The 21829-nt window shown below is 44.8% G+C and overlaps 3 protein-coding genes across 7 annotated transcripts in view; 1 reads left to right on the top strand and 2 right to left on the bottom strand.

Moving 5' to 3' along the window:
* The window catches only part of LOC125751747 (homer protein homolog 2-like), a 426913-nt gene that overhangs the window by 39116 nt on the left and 365968 nt on the right, over nt 1-21829 (bottom strand). The window lies entirely within an intron of this gene.
* LOC125751749 (transmembrane 6 superfamily member 1-like) lies at nt 2342-8427 on the top strand. The gene is made up of 10 exons (XM_049030984.1): nt 2342-2523; nt 2813-2916; nt 3384-3481; nt 4518-4621; nt 4802-4884; nt 4983-5101; nt 5742-5846; nt 6575-6667; nt 6937-7056; nt 8003-8427. Exons 1-10 carry the CDS (start codon nt 2432-2434, stop codon nt 8189-8191), a joined length of 1107 nt encoding a protein of 368 aa, XP_048886941.1. The 5' UTR covers nt 2342-2431; the 3' UTR covers nt 8192-8427.
* bnc1 (basonuclin 1) overlaps nt 16152-21829 on the bottom strand; it is a 31128-nt gene continuing 25450 nt past the window's right edge. For all 4 annotated transcript variants that reach the window (XM_049030952.1, XM_049030951.1, XM_049030953.1 and 1 more), the window contains exons 2-5: nt 21646-21748; nt 21318-21553; nt 18762-20632; nt 16152-18600 (exon numbers count right to left, since the gene is read on the bottom strand). In XM_049030952.1, coding sequence (XP_048886909.1) covers nt 17952-18600; nt 18762-20632; nt 21318-21553; nt 21646-21748 — 2859 coding nt within the window. In that variant the 3' untranslated portion in view covers nt 16152-17951. The remainder of the gene's footprint in view (nt 18601-18761; nt 20633-21317; nt 21554-21645; nt 21749-21829) is intronic.

The following is a 21829-nucleotide window of genomic DNA, read 5'->3' as shown; positions in this document are numbered from 1 at the left end:
TGAAGCCTGATAAGGGACCTTGAGAAGCAGCACACAACACCTCGAGCGAAACAGCGGCCTGAACGCCTGAGGAAGGGGGGCGAGAAACACTCCGGCAGGGTGCTACATCTGAAAGCAGGGTGCTACATCTGACAGCAGGGTGCTACATCTGAAAGCAGGGTGCTACATCTGACAGCAGGGTGCTACATCTGAAAGCAGGGTGCTACATCTGACAGCAGGGTGCTACATCTGAAAGCAGGGTGCTACATCTGACAGCAGGGTGCTACATCTGAAAGCAGGGTGCTACATCTGAAAGCAGGGTGCTACATCTGACAGCAGGGTGCTACATCTGAAAGCAGGGTGCTACATCTGAAAGCAGGGTGCTACATCTGAAAGCAGGGTGCTACATCTGACAGCAGGGTGCTACATCTGAAAGCAGGGTGCTACATCTGAAAGCAGGGCAGTTCCTCCTCTGTCCTGGCAAAGTTCACCCCCAGTCAACATGGTATTGTTTCGTAGTATGAATGTGCTGCCCTAATTTAAGCACGGAATGTGATCTCAGTCTGGTATCTGTCCATCCCTGCAAAGCGGAGGGGCCATTGTCCCGTGCTGGACTGCAGGAAAAACAGAAACGTCGTTTTGGCCTCTGATACAAATCAACGAGTCGTTATCTTCAACCCTTTGAGCCATAATCAGGAGATAAACACTATGTCAATAAAATCAATGACATCTCCAATGAAAATGTGTAGATTTATCTAAAAATGTATATATAATGCGATGAAATGTTGACAAGGTTATATCGTTCTTGAGGCTCTCCAGCAGTAGAGCTTACATTGTTTGTAAGTAACAAAGAAATGCTGTCTTTAACTAGAGTTCTGAGAGATCGAGTCTCTGTATTTGCTCCACACTGAACACTTGTCTCACAAGGAAGGGTGTGTGTTTTCTGGGGTGGGGGCATCCTCCGGTTATCTGTGTTTTATGCATGCGGCAGCCCTCATGGATATGGGACCCAAGCCTGGAGACCACCCCCGTACAGTGACCCCTGCTTTGGTGATGCTGTGTGATATTACATCACCATGTTGGCTGGATAAATTTTTGGATCCAACAGCGGAGTCTCTTCCCATTTCAGTTTCTTATGGATTTACTCTAAACTGCTACTTGTGGGCCTCATTTCAATGAAGCCTGATGTTCACGACTGAAGATGCAGAAGCACAGACCAGACAGCGTTCCAGTTCGTAACCCTCTTTCCTTGGTTTTGTTACCGATTATCTCACAATACCCTGTCAGTAACCCACAATCTTTATTGCAAAAGGGCGGGGTGAGGCCACCCAGAAGGTTAGAGTACAAGAGATCCCAAGTTAAGAACCCAAAAGATACTGCAAATGTGATTTTTTTTTGTAAGTCAAAATAAGAAACCAGAAAATTGGGCTTAAAGTTTCAGAGCAGCAAGTGTCGTTCCAGTCGATCATCTGGAAATAGTATCCAAGCACAACTCCTGTCCTGCAATTCTGCTGCACCTCAAAGATCTGATGTTGCTTCATCTCATTTGCACATTGAATTGCGGATATTAAAATGAGCGGCATTGGTAGGAGCAGAAGTCCACGAAAAGCGCTCCCTTAAGCTTCTGCTTGCTGTCCATAGCCATTGCGCAGTTCTCCACAACTTATTGCTAAGGCTTGACTGGAATTTCGTGTGAGATAGAATATGGTAGTTTTCGGCACATTTCCTTTAAAGGGTACATGCAGCATTTTGCAGGATAATTATGATACTCGACTTTGGGTAGTAACGGGAATAATTTGGTGGGTCATTAAGTGCAGAATAATGCTGAAAGTTGTATGCCCAACTGCTAGCTGTGTTTCCTGTCACCTGGTCTTATATATTTTTGACGGTTTCCGAGTTGTGAACTTTAGTGTAGCTGGCTGGCGTGAGATTTTCATTTTGAGACAAGTCTATTCGTTTACAAATATGACAAACATATTCGTTTACGCCCATGTAACAGTTTTATTACCTTGTAAAGTATTTATGGTTTGCAAAGTACCCCAACGCTTTTAGTGCAGCTAATTTTAGGTTTATAATGGAATAATATAGATTTGCCGTGAGATTTCTTGCGTGAGCGTGAGAATCAGAAAGCGTGATGGTCACACCAGATGCCTGAGAGTCGGCAAGTTTGTGCCGTTTCCTATCGCAAGCCCATCGGCAGACAAACTGCGGATTGTAGCTGCTTTGGGCTCCCTTTCCTATTACGGCGGCCACCAGCCGTATTCGGCGCCTTGTGATCGATGCTAGTCGCCGCCTGTGCGCTATTGGATGGCAGAATAAGGTTGTGCATCCGAACCCCACCCATCCCAGCGTGCACCAACCGCTAATAATCACACAAATTTTACTCAACATGTAACAGTTGGTGTGACTGCGATGTGTACGATCGTGTGAGACTGTGAGACACGGAAGGGCTATGAACGCGAACGCTGGAACCGGAGTTTTTGTGCTTTCCTTGCTGTCGATACCTATCTCATATTTATTTAACCTCTTAATTCACACTAACAGGTCGGTGTTCGGGTCCTTCATGCTTGTGCATTATTACAGTCTCATTAAAACGGGTTTGCATAGATGCCTGCGGCGAAACCGCAAGTAAAAACGGAGGATTGTTTACACGGAAGCTTACGAAATCGTATCATACTAAAGAGTTTTGACCATCGATTCTGAGGTTTAAAGTACAGAAATCTTGCGCTTGCACCCAGGACACAGTAGAACTTAACACTATCGGAAATACGATATAATGTGCTTCAGCTTATTAGTTTCATGCATATCAACAATAAGTGTCTTTTTCTTGCAGCATTGGAGCAGTTATTGTTTCGGGGACATTAATGGTACTCTTTATAATGATATTTGCGCGCGTTTCGCTGAAGAAAAATCCACCGAAGGATCCCCTCTTTTACGGTAAGAACATGGATATTTATCCTCCTGGTAAAAATGTGTTTTGGGTTGTAACGCTATAGCACGGTTAGATGAATGCTGTCATCAAAGCAGGTTAGCACAATTATTTGATTAATTACGTAAGTATTCATTTAATAATACATCATGTCCTATTCACAACAATTCTATCCAGTTTTTAACTCCCTAGCCAGAGTTTTATTTAATTGTACACAGGCCAACAGTGAAATCCAGACTGCAGTGTGCACTTATTTTTAATAAACGTTCAAATTTGTACCAAAACGATCACGTTAATAGATATAAACATATACATATTTATAAATATGTAAACTATATTTGTGTGTAGCACAATAGTATTTGTATTGTCTTCATCCAGAGACGGAGAGATATAGCGTAGTTTCTTACTTTTCATATTTTATTATTGCCACATATTTAGTCTGGCATGTTTAATTTCCTTTGTCGTATTGTTTCAGTTTTTGCCGTATACGCCTTCTTCAGCGTTGTGAACCTTATTATAGGACTTGAGCAGGACAGCATTATAGATGGATTCGTGACCTTCTACCTAAAACAGGTGAGTGACACCAGAGAACGAATTTAATCGTGCAAAGTTGCTGTCATTAATACATGAAAGTGTCCGCTATCTTTCCCGGTTACCTCAAATAAGGAGTTAACGAGGGAATGACGGGTGAGGTATAGTCATGGGCGTTAACACAGATGTTCATGATATTTAACGCATGAAATCGTCTGAACATGATTTATGCAACATCCTGAGGTATTTACTGTTACGCAATCTTCATTATGCATGGAAATTACAGTCAGATTCTGTTTAATGTCGAAATGTTTACATAAGGCAATGTAATATTTTAGTGGGAAAACAATAGAGGAACAGGAATAAAATGATATAGTGGATATAAAAGAAAAATATGTCTGGCTGGGGGGGGGGTTATCCTTTAAGAACTTTGCCCCTGCTGGCTGTGAGTGGACCTGACAGGCCCTGAGCAGCTTTAACACATAGACATGGCGGATAGAAAGGAAATGCTCAGGCTTAGTGGCGCTCTTGCACTGTGACAGACGTGCGATAGACACACAGCATTGTGTTAGGCAGCACCTGTGTGCTATTATTAGCATGCTATGCTAAAATAGGGTAGGGTTAGCTACGTTAAGTCCTCAGATCGAGCATGGAGACCCAGGGGGCACCCCGCGTGTTGGCTGACAGATGGCTTCATTGGCGAGTAGCCCTCTAGCTGACAGGTGTCTCCCCAACAGCTTTGTTACCTACTCCAGAAATGAACTGTTAAGTAACAGTTTGTACATATTTGGCTATGCCGTTCTGATTGGGAATCGGTCATCTCCGACTTCATTCTTTATTCTTATCAAGCTACATTAACGGCTTCCATACCAGCTCCACTAGTATGAAATGCCACGTTGCCTCCATTAAACCAGAGGTTCAGATCCCTCTTCCATGATGAGTCTGAGGGCATTTCAGGAAACCGTTAGCGGCTGTCTAACAGGCTAACACTCCCGGGCGGCAGCCAGATGTAGGCCCCAGAAGGAGGGGAGGGACTGGGGGGGGCCATGCTGACTCAGACTCTCTTTGCACGTTGCAGGCAGATCCGTACATCAACACGGCTCACGGGCACGTGCTGTCATACTGGGATGGCTGTGTGCACTATCTGATGTATCTGCTGGTCGTGGCAGCAATCAGCTGGGGGTATGGTGCCGTTGTGATCTGTGTTCTGTCTTAAAGAGACACGCCACTCCATTTCCGGTGGTCACACAGACATGTCATCCTATTATCACTGTTCATAAACACTATACTGATGCGTCAGTGTCATAAATGGTATCGTCAAAACCATCATTTTAACTTAATATGACTTGTATTTTCTGAAAGGGAGAGTTACAGAAACATCGGCCTGTACTGGGTGGGATCCATCCTTATGCATGTGATCGTCTACGTTCCTGGAAGTGTTGTAGGTAAGTCGGCGAATCTGAGCCGCTCGCTCTATGCTGGCAGCTAATTGGCCGACGCCGCCTGGCACCCCGGCCCGGCTGACCCTGTGGTCTCGCCGCAGGAAAATATGGGGCACAGCTGAGCTGCATGTTCACCATTCACCTGCTGTACATCGCGGTGTCTGTGTGGGCCTGCTTTCGCGTGTTCGGCCAGCCAGCCGCACAGGAGGTGTCGCCTGGGGTAAGGAACCCGCTCGCGGTCAGGCATACCGTCACGTTAAGGCACCAGAAGGATGGGAGGGACTGGGGGGCCCATGCTGACTCAGACTCTCTTTGCTATACTGCTAAGGGACGTGCTAAGGCACATGCTAACGCTAAGGCACACACACCCCTGTTAGGGTATACTGTTCACTCCCATTAAGGCACATGGTCGCACTTAGGCACACACCAATGCTAAGGCATGCACTCAAAGACACTCCAATTAGTACTAGGATATATACTCCAATTAAGGCACATGCTCACGCTGAGGCATACCCACATGCTAAGGTACACTCTCCTGCTAAGTCACACGGACACGCTAAGGCACACTCTCCTGCTAAGGCACATGCACACGCTAAGGCATACACACTGTACTTTAGTGGGCAAATCCATCCATCCATCCATCTATCTATTCAACCATTTTTCCTGGTCGAGGTCAGCGTACACAACGGTAGAAAAAAAATCCTTGTGAGAATCATGTACCAAAAGAAAACATGTTAAAACATATGTATATTTACATTATTAAAGTCCTTATATGCCCTGTGTTTACGTACACAGCACAGGTCTGATCCTCCCACACATTATAATAGCGCCATGTCTGTCTGTCATATTTATGCATGCAGAGTATCCAGGAAGCTCACAGGAAGAGCCTGTTTCAGAGACCCCTGGATTTACTGTTCGCTCTCTACCTCATCCCGGCTTTCGCATTCTGTGTCTTCAGAGGTTTGGTAAGAGAGTGCCTGCAGGAGGCAGTGCTGTCATCTTCTGCGTCATCTTCTGCCATGTCAGTTCCTTTTTAATGTCAGCTTCTGCCATGTCAGCTTCTGCGATGGTCTCGTAGGATGTCAGCCATATAAGGCTGGCTGAGCTCGGAGATTGATGGGAAATCAAAGACGAGACGCGGTTCGGTAAAACAACACAGTGTGTCACCAGAAGTCAGCAAGCAAAAGTCGATTAACCTTAACGACTCCCGCAAACTGTTATTCTGCAAGAATGGGTAATATCGTAATTTACTTTAAAAACAGAGTAATAGTCATTGTACTCATAGACGTAGTCATAAATGCAGTCATAAAGTCATGAGGGAGATGCCCCCCCCAAATTCTGTTTCACAGTGGGTAATTATGGCTATTTAAGTAAATGGCAGTGAGATGACAGATGTGTGACAGTGACAGGGATATTGGAGAGTTGCAGATGAAAGGGCCTCAGTTCGATGTAATCCCAGCGTTTGACAGACAAAGGCATTCCTCACAGTCCTTGGACATCCAGTGGAGTGGGAGGGGTGTGTCCCTATATTCACCTCTGCCACAGGTCGTCCTGGACTGTCCCAGCCAATGGTGTGAGGAGTACTTACAGGGGCGTGTCCCTAACCTCACCATCCATAGGTCGTCCTGGACTGTCCTGGCCAATGGTGTGAAGAGTACTTACAGGGGCATGTCCCTAACCTCACCTTCCATAGGTCGCCCTGGACTGTCCTGGCCAATGGTGTCGGGAGTACTTGCAGCATCATGAGCCTTACCTAAAAGATCCTTCTGCCTACCCCAGAATCCAGGTGAGGGGGGGTCACCATATACAGTATCTCACACTTAATAATGTGATCCATAAACGCAATGTATACTTTTAACTTGAAAGTTGCCGGTCCAGATCCTAGCTGGGCACTGGTGTTGTACCTTTGTAGGCCTTAACCTGAAATATTCATGTACAGTACTTTGCTGCATGTGATTTAAAACCTGATTAACGTTGTTCAGGGAATATAGAACCAAAGTGGACCATGGTACTGGATGCTTGGAACATGACCCGAGTGTGTTCCTCTGAATGCAGATGCTGGTAAACATGCTGTACTCCGTCCCATATTACACCATGACACTGTATGGGCTGCTGGTCCCTGGCTGCCAGTGGATGCCTGACCTGACTCTGGTGCACTCCGGAGCAGTGGCACAGGCGAGTGACCTTTGACCTTTGACCCTCCTCCAGCACTCGTGTGCCACGGGCACATTGACAGGCTAAGCAGTTCATGTTCATGAATGGACTTGGACAAAAGCAGGATTGAAAAGAGCCAGAGCACAGGGCTCTTGAAAAGCTGGAAAGATGGTGCCTTCAGCATGAGTTGGGCCATGACAGATACCCTGTGAATAACATTTACACCAAACTAGTTCCCCTCTTCAGGGTGTGACCTTTATTTTTTTTTTTTTACCTGGCCACTGGGGTCCTGTGCCAGTTTTGCCACCGGCTGGATATCAGTGGAGCATAATGAACTGGTGCTCACATTTTTTTGGGGGCTTCGTAGGGTGGTGACCAACAGTGTGGTCCGTCCCTTAATGACCACGAGCACAGACATGGCTTCATGACCTCACGCGCTTGAGAGTTTGGCCTCCTAAGTCTCCGCTTCGCACTGCAGCATCTTGGAGTCGCTGGTCCACGCAGGAGGACATAGTTGTACCTCAGTTACTGAGGAGCACGAATAGAGGCTCAGATCTGACTGCAGCTCGACCACTGAAGCGGCTGGGTGTCTCTGACAAAAGGTTGCCGGTTTGGTTTCTGACCTTGGCTAAATTGGAAATCCCTGCAGGGAGGTGGCGGCAGCAGCGGTGATGGGGGGGGGGGGGGGGTGTAGAAGCTGGGGGGGTGTAGAAGCTGGGCCAGTCTTTCAACACGTCATGGTGACGGAATCCCTTAAATGTCAGCTGGCCCAGCTAAAAATAACGACCACATATGGTGTGGCTTCCAGAGGGGGCGTGTTGCTATGTGGGGGCACCGGGCAACCCTCACAATAGCTACAGCCGGACACGGTGACAAAGGTGTGACACAGGGCCCGGGACAGAGCAGTGTCCCGTGTTCATTTTCTGGAGTTTACTCACCCCCCCGACTCTCGTGTTTCCTGTCGCAGGCCCAGTTCTCTCACATGGCCGCCTCCCTCCACACAAGGACCCCGTTCACGTACAGAGTTCCCGATGACAGCAGAACGCTCTTCCTCACGGTCAACGCCTTGTACGGTCTCGTGCCCCAGGTCTTCAGCTACCGCTGCGTTAACAGCCCCTCTTTTTTCCTGAAAGCCCAGCGGAACAAAAAAGATTGAGTCAGGCAGCGTAGGTGGACGCCTCACACCCGCAGCTAAGGCCTCGGATTGGCTGCTGAATCGGGTCCTTCCCTGTACTCCTGTGAACATTCCTGTGCATTTGAAGGCGGCTTGCTGTCTGACTTTGTGTTCTTTTGTAAATGCGTTTTTATATTTTATATTCTCGCTGTTATGCTGACGTTTTGATTAGAATGTAAGCGATTAATATTATTAAAAATGTTTGTGTTGGTTTGAAATCTGTATCTACGGATGATTCAGATAGTTAAAGAGGAATATGTACCTCATACTGCAGGACGTTCATTATGATGCTGTTAAAATGGTACCAAAATTCAAAGTAGGTCCATCAAAAAACTTCAGGGACCTGAGCTGAGACATTTGTTGTTTTGCATTAAAAGTTTATGCTTTCATATGTAATATCAGGAAGAAGTTAACGTTGTCACTATTTTTCAACATAGGAGAAAATGTTCATATTTATTACAAATATCCATCATCCAGCAAAATAATAAAAAATGTTACACTGCAACATTAGTTACAAGCATAGAAAAATAACATGATCACAAAATATTCATTTACCTGGAAAAATCCATCAGCACAAATGGAACCTTGTTTTGCAGACTTTAGGTTGGTTATGCTGAGATAAGTGACGCTTGTAGAAGCTTAACTTCGATAACGGGGATTGGGACAGTATTGTTTTAGAAACCCCCCAAAAAAGTTAATGCGCTGCCTTTGAGATTTTCCTATTTTAACACTCCAAGTATCTGTCTGGGAAACAAAATATATTAAAAAAAACCCATGACATGCAAGTGAAACTACATAATAAAACAAACATATTGTGTAAATGAGGGACTCAGGAGTTACCTGGAAATCATCATCCTAGATATTATCATGCAAGCTACACTACATGGACAAAAGTATTGAGAAACCTGGCCAGTAGACGTACAAGAACCGCTATTCCAAATCCATAGGCATCAGCATGGAGTTGGTCCCCCTCTTTGCAGCTATAACAGCTGCTGCTTTTCTGCTAAGGCCTTACACAAGATTTTGGAGCGTGTCTGTGGGGATTTCTGCCCATTCATCCAGAAGATCATTTGTGAGGTCAGGCACTGATGTTGGACATGAAGGCCTGGCTCACAATCTCCATTGTGGTTGATGGGGCTGAGGTCAGAGCTCTGTGGACCAGCCAAGTTCTTTCACACCGTAGTCATAGAATTTTACACACTATGCGCCTCAGCACTCAGCGGTCCCGCTCTTTTACTGAACGTGGTCTGCCACTTCATTCCTAAATGGTTACCGCTTACAGCATATCTAGCAGGGAATGAATTTCACGAACTGACTTACTGCAAAGGCGGCATCCTATGACAGGACCACGCTTAAATTCACTGAGCTCTTCAGAACGACCCATTCTTTCACAAATGTTTGTGAACCTGACTGCATGACTAGGTCCGAATGGGTCCGAATGAAACATCTGAATACAGTGACTGATAGGTATGTCCAAATACTTCTGCCAGTACAGTGTGCATTCAGAGTCATTCTTAAAGCACTGCTGACCCCTTGTGGTCATTATTGTCAATACATGATCCAGTATAATTTTCACCAAGAGCTTTTTTTTTTTTATCAAGTTTCAACATGGGGGAGGGGGGGGGAGTGAAAAATATGGTCATTGAATTACAGAAGCCTCAGTATATACACATGAGTTATGCTTTGCTCAGCCATGTTTTGCTTCCTTCATAACATGCATAATTACACATGTCATGCCACTGATTATCAATCTAGAAGCACCTACATCCATAGGCAATGTCAAGCACGAAAAAACAATATGGCTACCCTCCCACTGTATAAGTGTGGCCTGGACTCCTCTGTCTTAACCCTAAAACTTAGGCACTGCCTAAAAAAAAAAAAAAAAGGGTCAGTCAGTCCCTTGAGTAATTGAGGTTTAGGGTCTTGTTCAATAGCCCAATGGTGGGATCATTCTGCCAACCCAGGGATTTTAACCAGCAACCTTCCAATTCCCAACCCACAGAACTACCCCCTAACAATTTTTTTGTTTGTTTTGGTCAGTGCATGGTTTGATATCTTTACAGGTTTAATGTCTTTATTCTAAAATGTAGAGAATACAACAAATAAACCTCTGTATGGGTAGGTACATCCAAACTTTAGACTAACATTGTTTATGGTAAATATTTGCTTGTCTGTGGTCTTTTTGTTTTGCAAGTTGTAATTATTATCTTGCATTTATCCTGCATTACATACTACAGGGAACAAACAAGTAAGATTCTGATTGTAATGGCATCCTGTCCAAGATGAATGTTACAGGGAACACAAGGCAGGATGAAAAGCCGTCAGACCTGAACGTTACAGGGAACGCAAGGCAGAATGAAAAGCCATCAGACCTGAACGTTACAAGGAACGCAAGGCAGAATGAAAAGCCGTCGGACCTGAACGTTACAGGGAACGCCAGGCAGAATGAAAAGCCATCGGACCTGAACGTTACAAGGAACGCAAGGCAGAATGAAAAGCCGTCGGACCTGAACGTTACAGGGAACGCAAGGCAGGATGAAAAGCCGTCAGACCTGAACGTTACAGGGAACGCAAGGCAGAATGAAAAGCCGTCAGGCCTGAACGTTACAGGGAACGCAAGGCAGAATGAAAAGCCGTCAGACCTGAACGTTACAGGGAACGCAAGGCAGGATGAAAAGCCGTCAGGCCTGAACGTTACAGGGAATGCAAGGCAGAATGAAAAGCCGTCAGGCCTGAACGTTACAGGGAACACAAGGCAGGATGAAAAGCCGTCAGGCCTGAACGTTACAGGGAACGCAAGGCCCCTGGAAATAGGATCACAATATATTAAATCGGAAAAATATACACAAGATACATAATATATTATATTCACTCACAAGCAAATAATCCCACCTTCATATTCTCATTCTGAATGGCTGCTTTTACCTGCAATAAAATTTTTGCATCGCATTACAATATAAGCACTGATCACATAGTTAATGTGTGCTGATCAGTGTATGTGCTCATCCGATGCATTCTCACAAAAATGCCTGTTCCTTTTGAATGAATGATCTCAGCCTTGGCTAGAGAACACTGACACACATAAAGGCACAGACATGTGGAAACCATTCTCCTTTTTCCTGCGTCACCAGACACCACGAACGTGCGTGAGTGCAAGAAAAGAAGTGGTCTCCATGGAAACGGTACAATTTCACTGCCGTAAAATGTTTTCCGATGCTGTAAATCCCTTAAGATTTTTCTTTAACTAAGGAAAGTTTTTAAGAGATTCTGTGCAACACCCTTAAACAAATTCCTTAGCTAAGAAGAAATTATACCTTAAGTGTGACACTTAAGGGGAAAATCTAAGGTGTTTTGTGCAACCGATATTCCATCCGATTATCTTGCCAATGCAGCGCCCCCTAGTGCTTACTCAAAAACACAGCACATGCGTCATCCTGTCAGCTTCATTATCTGCTCACCCTTGAGTTCACAGTCGCTATTCCTGGACCAGAACCCGCTTCTCCATTATATGTCTTTCACTGACATTAAATTTGCATCACAGCAACATGGCTTGAATAGCAGGTGTCTGAAATACATTTGTGAAAAATGCTACTGCACACTATTAACATGTGTATGTATCAAAAAGAGGCTCCACCTACTTGGAGACACACGTGCTGGGAGTCTGATATGACAGACACAGATTTACAGCAATCAGGAGTCAGCTGTCCTGTTCCTGAAGTTGCGAGTCCCTAAATAGTCATTCTGCGGGATGCAGGCATGTGAGACACTGCGGTTGCTAAGCAACAGTGGTTGCTAAGCGCGATGTGATGAACAAGGTGATATGCTTTTTGAGGTGTAGACACGTTTCTGAATGACTTTTCCTATCTGCAAAGGGCTGTATGATTCCGTGCAAGCCGTCTCACTTTCTGGGGTAGCCCACAGAACTTTTGTGCATGAATGAAGCCCCGGTACAGGTGAGCATATGCGGTGCCGTTTTCACCAAATGTTATGAATGATGGAACCAGAGTAAAAAAGCAGGAGCTCATAAAGCATGACAGCTGGCAAAATGGGTGGAAATGCAGCTTTGTGGGAGCGAGTAACAGAGTCAGAGTAACAAATGCTCCACGATTCCGCCTGATCGGACCACGAGTGACATCAGCAGGGATTCCTCACTGTGTTCTGACGCAGTCAGTACACCCAGAAAAAAAAGGCAGAAATTTGTACCTTTGATTGTCACTGGGGCTGTACCCTCAAGGGTCTGCCAATTGTACCCTTAGCTAGAAGTAATTGTACCTTTTAAGGTACAGAAATGGACTATTGATAGTACATTAATACTGTTTGTACCTTAGGGATGTTCCTCAGAGTCCACTTCTATACCTTAAATGGTACAATTACAAGGGTACAGTCTCAGTGACAAGTAAAGGTACATTTTTTTTCCCCTTTTTCTGAGAGTGTATAGATCGTTAGTGTTCTACCCTGCTTCATTCCTACAAATGTACCAAAAAAGTCTAAACAATTTTATAAGAGTAACCTTCTTAGTTAAAAAGAATAAAAGGCTCTCTTTTCAACTACTGTAAATAATATGTTTAAAAAGGTGTTTAAAAAATTAAGTTCAGCATCAAATTACTATCAGAGAACCTAAAGTTTATAAAGTTTAAAGTACCAAAACAGTTAACTATAAAAAGTTACCTATAAAAAAGGTGCATGTATCACTTTAATGTATGTTTGCACAATAATTCTCTTTTATTTAAAAGCTTCATATGGTTTAAACTATTATTTACGTGTCCAACAACAATGTGGTAAGCTTTGACAGTATAAACTGACTGCTGTAATAAATCATTCATATTTATTAAGCTAATAATTGTTAATTTCCTTAAATATTTTGAGTAACGGTGCTATCTTTCATTTTCCTCTATGAAGATTTATAACACAAAGACCGATAATGCGCTACTCGCGGATCAAGGACGCAGAACAATGACGAAAAAGACCAATTCGTCGCCGATTCACATGTAAGTGTAATACCGCTTGTTTCATTTCACACAGAGAAAAACTTCAGCCAGAAATAGTCAGAATTTAAATTTTGGGCAAACCGTGACACTGGACAACTGCAGGTCTTTTATCCTCAGATTACTTATGAAAAAAATTTAGCAGTAGTTTTATTTAAAGCGTCTTACCAATCCTTCCCAATTTTACATATTATACAGCGCATATGATAATATTTTTTAAAATATAAAAACAGTATACGTACCATCCTTGAAATGAATTTGCATTAGTGTCCATTCATCCATCTTACAAACGCTTAAGCTGGTCAAAAGTGCCTCGTTAATAATGCAGGTGCAGGTCAATTATGTTTGAAATAGATCTACTGAATTTGCCTAAAATGACCACAGAATACTGGTTAAACGTGCGGAAATCTATTGATTTATGAGTTTTGATATATGTTTCTCTCAACATACGACTTACGTAAACTCACCAAAAGAGATTTCGGCTAAAGAGGCCAACGCATCAATTTCAAATCCTTGTATATGAAGCAAAAAAAAAAACATTTCGATATTTCGTTAGATTTCATTACAATTACATAAATAAGAAGGAACCCGTTTACAATAAGGCTTCCTTTCGCCACTTATGAATGGTGGTAACACATTAATTAAAAAACAACTGTCTATTAATGATTATAAAGTGTTACAGCGTAATTAATAACCCGATTATAAACTGTTCATAAACCCCTTATAAGGGTAGTCTACAAATAAACACGTTACTCACTAGAATAAAGAAAAAATAAGTAACGTATAAATGACTGTCTTATGGCATTTACTTTCATAGTATGTTATTCCACGAGCAAAGACGAGTAGGTGAAACCGTTGCAAAAAAGAGCTTGAATTTATAATAGTTGCAGTGTAGGCCGTGATTCCCCACAGTGATCTGCTAAAAACCCACCCGCTCGCTTTTCAAGCACAGAAAGTCGCTAAAAAAGTAGCAAAAGACGAGGCGTCCTCCTGCCCCCCCTCCCCTCCCCGTCGTGGGCGCGCACGGCGCCCCAGGTCTTACTTTCCTTGGTGTGTTTGGAGTTAACTGAAAGACTCTGTACTTGCATCTTGTTTCGGGAATTCCGTTGCTAATTTTTTTTTTTCATTTTAGCTACCGTATTACTTACCAATAGGCGTACGACACGGCAGCAGTAAATTATCCTAATATACATATTAGGATTTGCTTTTCAGTGTGTGAAGTGGCGATGAATAGGTCAATACAAATGTTCTATATCGCGAAATAGAGAAGTGCGGATACTCAAAAAGCACTATAAGCTGAAACACACGAAATATATATTTGATGCTTTAAGAAAGAAACTTGATATCTTTGTTTTTCCAGTAGGGGGCACACAAAGCACACTCACGTTTTCAATACATCAATGCTTTGGAAGACTTTTCCTGCTTATTTGTGGACTTATTAGTTCTAAAACAATCACTACGTTACACACACACACACACACACACACACACGAAACCTTGTGAACGTGTTTCTTTAAAAACGAATATTGAAATCTTTCTACTGTCCAGTTGAAAAGGTAGGCCTAGAGTTTCAATAGTAATAGTGAACTGCGTATCAATTTCCATTTAAATCCTATCGTTGGATTTGAGAAGCTATTTTAAGTTTAATTTTGTGTTCGTCTACAAACCGAAGATAAGGACAGGGCCGATGAAACTCACGCTTCCAGAGAGACACGACTGTTTTTGCTGTCACGGTGTTTGGACGCCAAGCAGGGAGACGCAACCCCTGCAGCCATGATGGATTTTCCGCTTAGCCCTGGAGTACCAGGAGAAGCAAGTCATCTGCCGCCCATCTGTCCCGGGTGTGCCCAATAAACCTCCAGGAAACTTATCAGCTCCCTGAGGCCCCCCCGAACAACCCATCCCTCCGTGACTGCGGTCAGTGTCACGGGATCTAATATCAGTGGCTCCCAAGGAACTTCAACTCACCTCACAAATGTGAAATGTGCGTGTGTATATACCCCAGCCCCCCGACACACACACACACACACACACACACATATATATATATATATATATGGTATATGAGTACATCACATCCCAGTCGTTGCGATGCAGTGAATCAGCAGGGAAGAGCCGAGGTCAGGACACCTCCTGAAATCCTTCAAACATTAAACATCAGGTGTTTTAAACGCTGCGCATATTGTGCGGAGGACTGACTGTATTTATAATTCCCAAGCTTTAGAGGGGGTAATATAACGCCACGGCAGCAGTAAATTATCCTAATATACATATTAGGATTTGCTTTTCAGTGTTTGAAGTGGCGATGAATAGGTCTATACAAATGTAAATTATAGCGGTGGGTTCTCAGTAACCGCTAAGTATTTCGTGTGTTTCAGCTTATAGTGCTTTTTGAGTATCCGCACTTCTCTATTTCGCGATATTACGCGACCAGACGGGCTACCCAGGCAGAAACAGTATGTTTTACGACCCTCTCTGGTTAGGATTTCATAACCCTCTTAACAAAGTGACACGGTCTAAGGCTGTCTAACTCCTTGTCCTGGATCGGTGCAGAACTGCGGGAGGGAGGGAAGACTTCAGTACGCCCCCCCCCCCCAGAATGTAACACCAGAACTGAGGGAGTGGAGGGCTACCTTGCATTTATTTATATTGTATTAAACATGTATCCGCGTCTTCTCAGTGTGCCTGGCACTGGTGCCGAGGGGTTACACGGTATTTATACGTCTATAAGGCGTCGTAAGAAGTCGAGTAACAAGTTCTGCGTGGATCAGCAGAAATCGATTTTTTTGTGCGTTTTTAACATTCAGGGGACAAGTAAAAGAATACACAGCTGTAAAGCACGTTTTATTGAACAGCTTTTAATGAAACGTTTTAAAGCCATTTTATGTGCCTTAATGTAATCCTCTACACGTTCGTGTATAAAGCATTTCATATATAATTGAGACAAACAAAACAAAAAACATGCAAACATATGGCTTTTTATTTAGCAAGAATACTGTTACAATAAATCAAAAACATTTCAACATTTATTAACATGATTCTATTTTTTCTTTACAAATCATAACTTGAACTGTTCTCCAATGTATTCCACTTCAGCCAAAAAAAAAAAAAACTAGCGCGAAAATTTAACAATGAAATGTTTCTGAGAAATCGGTTCCAGTCGTACATTAAACATCGCGAAAGCAGTAATAATGCAAATAACTCTTCCAAATTATTGTTATTTTTGGTTGCTTTCATAGTACAAATTTTAACATTAAAAAAGAATACTTAATCATTTGCGTACCTGACCCGTCGTAGCTACCCTGGGCCCGGGTCACACTGCGCCGCTTTCCTTTCCTCCGTGCCGACCTCTTACAGTACCTTGTTTTTGGGATTAATCGTAACACAGCCCACGTCTGTTCCCATAATAACAGGAGCTCCCCCTTCTCATGTGCGTCTTAAATTACGAAATATGTCCACAAGGATCGCAACAGAGATATCGGTCCGTTCACACCTGTTTCAGTGCTTAAGAAAATCCTTAGAAGTGAAATAACACCTTAGTTGTGGTTTAGAAAAAAAGAACCTTGAAAAATATACAATCATTTTAATAATTTACAGTTTACAGTTTCTTTTTAGTTGAAACCAAGCCACCCTGTTACATTAGCCACGATGCATTTTGACAGCTTGGAAAATGACTTAAACGGTCTGAGATGGATGTATAATACTGCTTGTCTCATATATGAGGATCTTTTACAGGCCTCATGGATCAAATCTTTGGTCACCTTTAGCCTTCCGAACAACAATAACATCAACAACACTAAAGGAGGAGACGAGGAGAGTCAGTACCACAGCAAACAATAACTCACTCAGCATGTGCACAACACGTACAATTTTTTAAACCGAGTTTCCTTTTTTACGGGTCGTAATCTGCCGCAGCTGAGACTTCACTGTTCTTTCTGAATAACTCATTTCATGGGAAAACAGCGCAATAGGAACCAACAAAAACACAGTTGGAGTCATTTCAACAGCTCGAACTTAAAATGCTGGTGGACACACTGGTACAAATGCGGCAGTTTCCCCGAGTCGTTGGACTTTGTCTATGAGACACAGGTAAGGCAAACCATATCTCGATCTTTACGTAAGTGCATAGAACTTAAAAGTGAATGTCATTTGAATAATACAAGTTTCTTTAACAAAAAACAACTCACTTCCACCTTCACAGACATCTATATTATTTTCTAAACATTAAAGACCTAATCCGTTTGAGGTACTTGGAAATCACATTTCTGTTTAACGTTTAAACATAAGTTAATTGTAATAATCATGTTCCGTTACTGAAACAAATTGAGACTGATTTTTATGAACATGCCTCATTCTGAGCACCGCTACCAATCGCTTTGGTGGGAAGTGATTTCTTTCAAACTAAGCATTATACTGGTGTCAGAAATTCACCATTTTCCGGTTCTAATTTGAGATTTACGTTTGATTGACAATCTAATCAGGCTGAAAACACAATGAAATCGACGGCCTTCACTGTCTAGACAGAAAATGACCGATATAAGTTAAACAGAACCACATGTACCGCAAAAGGTAACGTTTGTACGAAACATTTAATTTATTGCTGATAAAGAAGGATTAGACCTGTGTGTTTTGGGTCAGAAGGAATAACTACCATGATTAAAATTTTTTTTTACATGGATACTTTTACAAAATATTTGCAAATATGAGCATTGTGATTAAAAATGATAGTCAAATCAAGTAAGTGACCTTTCTGAAAGCTACTCTTTGCCATGAACCATCGTCGGGGTCAAGTTCCTGTGCAAGTTGGGGTTCTGGCTATGTCGGTTCCGACTCCGTACAGACGAGAATGACGTGTCGCATCCAGGAACTTTGCACTTGTGGAGCAGCCTGAGGTGCACAGTCTTGTAGTGAGCCCTGAACGTGCCCTTGTTGCTGTACACCTTCTGGCAGAGGTGGCAGGTAATGGGAGAATCACTGGGCCTCTCGGCCAGGCTGGGGTGGTTGTCCTCTTTGGACTCCTGGATCATCTCCTCGCAGCCCTCGTCACTGTCCTCTACAGGCAGGCCCTCCTCACTGCTCCGGTCCGAGTCCCAGGAACGCACACTGCCACCCGAGCGGGAGGCGGATGTGGTACTGAGGTCCAGCACAGCCTCGCCCTCCCCACCGCTCTCTGCGGCTGGCTCCATCCCGCAGTCAGTGCTCTTGCTCATGGGGTAGACCAAGCCCATCCGGTTGCTCCCTTTGAAGATCACCGAGGTTTGCCCGATGGGGTCTTTTAGCGGGAAGTCCTGATGAAAGACACCAGCCACATCTCTGAAAGGGGAGGAGGAGGAGCAGACTGTGCTTGGCGTTCCATAGTGGTCTTTGGTCAACAGCTTGTGGTGCAGATTCATGTTTGCGCTGTGCCTAAAGGTCATAACAGATAAAAATGAGATGCCTGGTGAAGTCACGCACATTAACGTATTAGTCGTGGAGAACAACCGCTTCCACGCTCGCTGCTTCGAACACAGGTGTGTCAAATGCATGCTTTGCTGGCTCTTAAGAGGGACATTTCGCCGCTCTCTCACCTGTCTCTGCTTCTCCTGGAGGGAAAGGCGGCGTTACAGCCATCCACGGTGCACATATGCATCTCCTTCAGGTGCACGTTTCGGTAATGCATTTTGACGCTGTAGGGGTTCTTGAATGTCTTGCTGCAGATCTCACAGTGATGGGGTGCATCCTCCCTGTCCAACCGGAGGAAGACGTCCCCGTACTCCTCCATGTAGACATCCGGGGCCTCCTTGTTGTTGAAAAGGTCCCCGTTCAGCATTCCATGGTTGCCCCCAATGAAGTCAGTGGGCTCGAGGGTACCATCATTGTTGTCCTCAGCTCCGGGCATTAGCGGCACTCCCATGAGATTCTGGTTCTCCTTGTGCTTAGTGTCACAAGGAGATGTACAGGTGATTATGCTTCCTTCCATGCGGCCCAGACCGTCATCCAGGTCTGTGTTGGACCTGAAGTCTAATGGCCTCTGGGAAGGAGCTAGGTGTTGCTCCCGGTCCGTGGGCTGGATGACCCCCACAGTTCCGGCCTCGGTGCTGCCCCTCATTGCCTTCTTTTGCCCATAGGTCCCTCTATCGTGGTCCACCTTGTCCAGGCTGTGTGAGCCAATCTCATCATCGGTGCCACTTTCTTCGGCTGGGTCCTCAGCCGCTGTCGTCTCCTTCTCAATTTTGATGGGCATGCTGGACTTGCGGGACTTCTTCTTAGGCACGGGGTCTTGGGACGGCTCGGTGGCGGTGGGCTTCAAGGGCACCGATGAAGAGATGAGTGGCAGCGAAGGCAGCGTGCTAGGTGTGTTGGCAAGTTCGGCGGGTGTCACCAGACTGCGGTAGAACGGCAGAACAGGCTGCACTGTCTTTAGGTTGGGGAACAGAATGCCACTCTGGCTGATGCTGGGAAATGTGCCCTGCACCTTGGGCTCCGTGTTATTCACTAGGTAGCTGGACACGTGCCTGCTCTCGGCTCCACCACCAAATTCGGGCCTCCGCTCGCCCTCTGATGCCTCGTCCGCCGACAGGCTGTTCCTCAGGTCCTTGTCGCGGTTGTTGCGGTTCATGGGCATGTGTAGCCGCGGGTTGGGGTTGGCACTGTGTCGGTTGCGGCTGCGCAGCGAGCTGAACACCATGTTGCAGCCCTCGATAGTGCACTTGTGCTTGATCTTGAGGTGCACAGCATTGTAGTGGATCTTCAGGGTCCCCTTGTCGTAAAATGTCTTCTCGCATGCACTGCAGAACACGCGGCCCTTCTTCAGCCCACCTGCACTCTTCTCCAAAGACCTCATCTTACTCTCAGGAGACATCTGAGTGATGTCAGAGGTCATGGAAGGCGTGCAAGGTGTGGAGGGTGCATCTGAGTAGTTGTCGCCGGTGGAAAAGTCTTCGGGCTCGACCTTGGTGGGTGCAGTATCTGAGCCATGGTCTGTCCGCTCAGTGTCCGATGAGAAAGGGGTTGAGCCGGATCCCAGGAGGCCACTCTCGATGGTGGGGGTGGGTTCCTCAGGACGACAACGCTGCTCCCGCCTTTGGTCCTGCTCCACCAGGAAAGAACTTGGAGAAGCACCCAGGAGGGGTGCAGGAATAGGGCTCAGGAACTGGAAGGGCAACATAAAGGCCATATTGTTGATGAAGTTTTCAAAGTGGTGCACGCTGCCTGAGCCAGGCTTCTCCACCTTGGCGGGAAGGCTTGGGCCATGCTGGGTGGTGTTCTCGATGAAAGCCCGGATGTCCGAGTTCGTCCTGCTGCTCGGCACAGCAACAACCTGACCCTCCTTGTCTTGGATGGCCATCAGCTCCACAATGGACTTGGTCTCTCCAAAACGCAGGAACTGCTGCAGAGTGGCAATCTCCTCCTCGAAGGTCATGATAACCCAGCGGTCCAGCACCTTTCCAGTAACATCCTGGAGAACGAGAAGGTATTACTGTTAATGTCTATCATTGCTGAACCTTCCAGAATGCAAGTGCTACCAAATTACCCCTTAAATTGTAATTGTACGTCACAAACTTACACAAATACAGAACAAGGAAGATACTAATAAATTAAACATGCTTATTTTCATTTTTGTCCAATTAGATGCAAGGGGGCAGGATTAACATCTCAGGAGAATGAATTCGTCATTGATCCAGCGACTGTAGTCATCAAGCTGGCTATAATTACATGCGAACACCACCGGCCTTTGATAGTTGAGCTCCAGCTACAAGCCGTAACCAGGATAAATAATTTATCATACGGGATTCATTTGATGGCTCTGGAGGTTTTTTTTTCTCCACATTTGCTAACAAGAATTAAATGCAACAAGCGGAATTTGTGATGTTAAAAGTCAACATGACGGAGACAGCTGGGAGTAGTACCTCATACGAGCCCCTTTACGGAGTGATATTTGTTAAATGCAAATGTTTTTTTTTTGGGGGGGGGGGGGGTGAGTGAGACAGTCATCCTATGTGTGGTGTGGACTCATTAGTTACTCATCACGCAACTCATTATGCTTCCCGCAAAGCAGCTGAGGCAGACCTAGACTTATCAAATCTCCGTGGTGGTTTGTTGTTTGATCCCAGTAGCTGTGAGAGTTGAGAGTTCGGTCTCACCTGCAGCACATATCCCCTGATGTAGTCCTGTAGTGTCCAGTCCAACGCGTTGAGGATCTGGACAACTTCATCCTGTTTGAGGACGCTGAAGAGGCGGTCCAGCAGGATCTTCAGCCTGACGGGGATGGCCTGCGTGCCGTAGAGCATCAGGCTGCTGATGTCGAACACCACGTTGGAGTGGACGATCTCCACCTGGCTGCTTTGGTACGTGTGGCTCACCTTCAACTTGCTCAGTGCTGGAAATGAGATGGGGGAGGGATTCCTAAAGATGGACACACAAAGAATCGGACACGGCAAGCGCGTGCAGGTGTGCGTGCCCCTGGCTTACCGTGTGCCACCCATCCGTGCCTGCAGTGCTCACACTGTCTCCGCTTTAGTTTTCCAGGCTTAAAACTCTCGCAGTTGCAGTTCACCAAAGTGCAGCGAATAGCCTATGAGGAAACAGCATAAAATGAGGAAATCAGGGCTTGAAAGTTAAGGGAATCCCCCACTTAAATCAGGCGACCGTTTTA

The sequence above is a fragment of the Brienomyrus brachyistius genome, chromosome 11 (genome assembly GCF_023856365.1).
Source record: "Brienomyrus brachyistius isolate T26 chromosome 11, BBRACH_0.4, whole genome shotgun sequence".
NCBI classification, from domain to species: Eukaryota; Metazoa; Chordata; class Actinopteri; order Osteoglossiformes; family Mormyridae; genus Brienomyrus; species Brienomyrus brachyistius.
Note: the sequence above shows the minus strand (reverse complement) of the source record. Positions and strands in the feature narration are given on the sequence as shown.

Excerpts from the sequence above, each read along its gene's own strand:
- LOC125751749 (XM_049030984.1), top strand. The coding sequence starts at position 2,432 with ATGAACGCGAACGCTGGAACCGGAGTTTTTGTGCTTTCCTTGCTGTCG. Across the intron at positions 2,524-2,812 it reads CTCTTAATTCACACTAACAG|CATTGGAGCAGTTATTGTTT; the intron begins GTCGGTGTTCGG and ends TTTTTCTTGCAG. Across the intron at positions 6,668-6,936 it reads CTGCCTACCCCAGAATCCAG|ATGCTGGTAAACATGCTGTA; the intron begins GTGAGGGGGGGT and ends CTCTGAATGCAG.